Genomic DNA, 2,575 nt, shown 5'->3' with positions numbered 1-2,575 from the left:
TAACTATAGGTGTTGAGTTGTTCTATGATCAAAGTTTGAATTGGTTGTTAAGATTGATTGCCAAGTACTTGTCTATTATTTGTTCACCATTTTTTTAGTTTTTCTTTGATACACTTTTGTTTGAACCCCCCCCCCCACTGTTACCATAGCACACGTTTAACCATACCAAACCCTACTTCTCTGTGGATTGAACCTTGCTACCTTATATTACGTTTGTGTAGAATAGCATTGATTTAATTTGCGCGAAAGCTGATATGACTTAGGCCTCGCCAAATTTGGCGCCGTTGCCGGGGAGGGCAGCGTGTTTGGGTTGTTTATTTGTGTGTTTGTTTTTGATTTGGTGTGTGAACCTTCCATATGGTTCACACCCCTTCTACTAATGGAGGAGCTTTGTTTTTTGATTCAGAGATCGAAAGGACACTCTATTGGTTGAAGAAGGAAATTCGGGATCACTTCTGTCAGTTGCCTTATCGCATTGGTCTTGAGGAAGAAGAGATGCCGCCAAGAGTTGATCCGACATTGAAGGAGCTTTCCGCTCCTAATCTGGACCAGGCACCATTGGCCATCCAATACCCGGAGTTTGGGGAGAATGTTACTTTTGAGTTAAAGTCGGATCTTGTTCATATACTGCCAAGCTTCCATGGTTTAAATGGGGAGGATCCAATCAAACATCTTGCGGAATTCCATGTTGTTTGTACTAGTATGCAGCCAAAGGGTGTTACGGAGGACCAAATCAAACTGCGAGCCTTTCCTTTCTCATTGAAGGATAAGGCTAATGATTGGTTCTATCATTTGAGCCTCAATAGTATCAACACATGGAGGGGGATGAAGCAAGCTTTCTTGGAGAAGTTCTTTCCTTCAAGCAAGTTGAATGAGCTTAAGAGGGCCATTAGCAACATTGCGCAAGGATATGATGAGATCCTTTATGACTACTTAGAGAGGTTTAAGAGGCTCGTTGCTTGTTGTCCCTACCAAGGTTTTTCCGAGAAGGATCTTATGTTATACTTAGTTGGTGGGCTTCTTCCGTATGTGAGAAGGATGGTGAATGCTGCTTGTGGTGGAAACATTGATAACAAGACCCCACTCCAAGCCATGGAGCTCATAAATGAGTTTGCTGAGAGTTCCCACACTTATTCTAAGAGGAATGCCACTCGGGGTGTTAAAGCTGCAAGTTTTGAATCATCTTTGAATTCGGAGATGTCCAACCTTAAGAATATGTTCCGGCAGTTCATGATGAGCAACAATCCTCAACAAGTGAAAGCTTGTGGAATTTGCTCCAATACCGGTCATCCTACTAATGCTTGCCCAACCTTGCAAGAAGACACTCAAGAGGTGAATGTTGTGGGCTATCAAAGACAGAGAAAGTATGATCCTTTTTCCAATTCATACAATCCCGGTTGGAAAGATCATCCGGCTTTCAGTTACAAGCAAGGGAATCAGAACTTTCAAGGGAATCAAAATTTCCTACAAGGGAATCGCCCTCCTCCGTTCAAGCAACCATATCAACCTCAAGGGCAATCCTCTAGCTCTAACTCAATGTCCACCGAAGATATGATCAAATCCTTGACTAAAAATGTGACTGGCATGCAGTCCAATTTGGTGCAATTTCAGCAAGAGACCATGTCAATCATTTACAACTTGGAGACACAAATGGGCCAAATGTCTAGTGTCATGAATTGGCTTGAGGCCCAAAATTCGGGAAAGTTGCCATCTCAAACTGGGGTGAACCCCAAGAAGTATGTGAGTGTCGTGACATTGGGAGTGGCAAGGAGCTTGTTGATCATGCGCCCGGTAAGGGCAAGGTTGTGGAAGAGAAGACAAGAATAGAGGATGAGGAGGTGGAGGTTCTTAGTCCATCCAATGAGGCTAAAAAAGTGGTGAGTCTTAGCTCTCACCAAGAGGTAAAATCTTTCCCGGATTACAAACCGACACCCCCTTTCCCCGATGCACTTAAGGGCAATCGTAAGCTTGATTTTTCTAAGGATATTTATGAAACATTTAGCCAATGTAATGTGAATATTCCTTTGTTGCAATTGATTAAGACTGTGCCTTTATATTCTAAGTGGTTAAAGGAGATGTGTTCAATCAAGAGGAAAAGTAGTTTTAAGGGGAAATAAACGGTTAAGGTTAGTGAACATGTGTCTGCTGTTTTTCCAAAAGAGAATGACAAAGAAATGTGATGATCCGGGCATGTTCACTATTCCTATAACTCTTGGTGACACTAAGATTGATAAGGCCATGTTAGATTTAGGAGCCTCCATCAATGTGCTTCCTTATTCTTTGTATGAGTCCTTGAAACTTGGTGATTTGCTTCCTACCAATTTTGTTATCCAACTTGCGGATAGATCAACTTCCATTCCTAGAGGTGTAGTGGAAGATGTTCTTGTGGTAGTTGATAAGTTGACTTTCCCCACTGATTTTTACGTGATTGATATGGAGCATGATAAGCATTTAGCCCCTATTCTTTTAGGGAGGCCGTTCTTGAAAACGGCTAAGACTAAGATTGATTGTGACACCGGTTCTTTGACCATGCAGTTTGATGGTCAAATCATTGAGTTTAATATGTATGATGCCA

At 41.9% G+C, this 2,575-nt stretch overlaps 1 protein-coding gene across 1 annotated transcript; it reads left to right on the top strand.

The window, feature by feature from the left end:
* Nucleotides 1–357: 357 nt before the first annotated feature.
* On the top strand, nt 358–1,827 carry LOC104908036 (uncharacterized). Its single transcript, XM_010697088.1, has one exon. The coding sequence runs from the start codon at nt 358–360 to the stop codon at nt 1,825–1,827; it is 1,470 nt and encodes a 489-aa protein (XP_010695390.1).
* The last annotated feature ends 748 nt before the right edge of the window (nt 1,828–2,575 follow it).

Source organism: Beta vulgaris, chromosome 5, assembly GCF_026745355.1.
Source record: "Beta vulgaris subsp. vulgaris cultivar EL10 chromosome 5, EL10.2, whole genome shotgun sequence".
Taxonomy (NCBI): Eukaryota; Viridiplantae; Streptophyta; class Magnoliopsida; order Caryophyllales; family Amaranthaceae; genus Beta; species Beta vulgaris.
The sequence above is the reverse complement of the archived record's forward strand: the minus strand, read 5'-3'. Positions and strand labels throughout refer to the sequence as shown.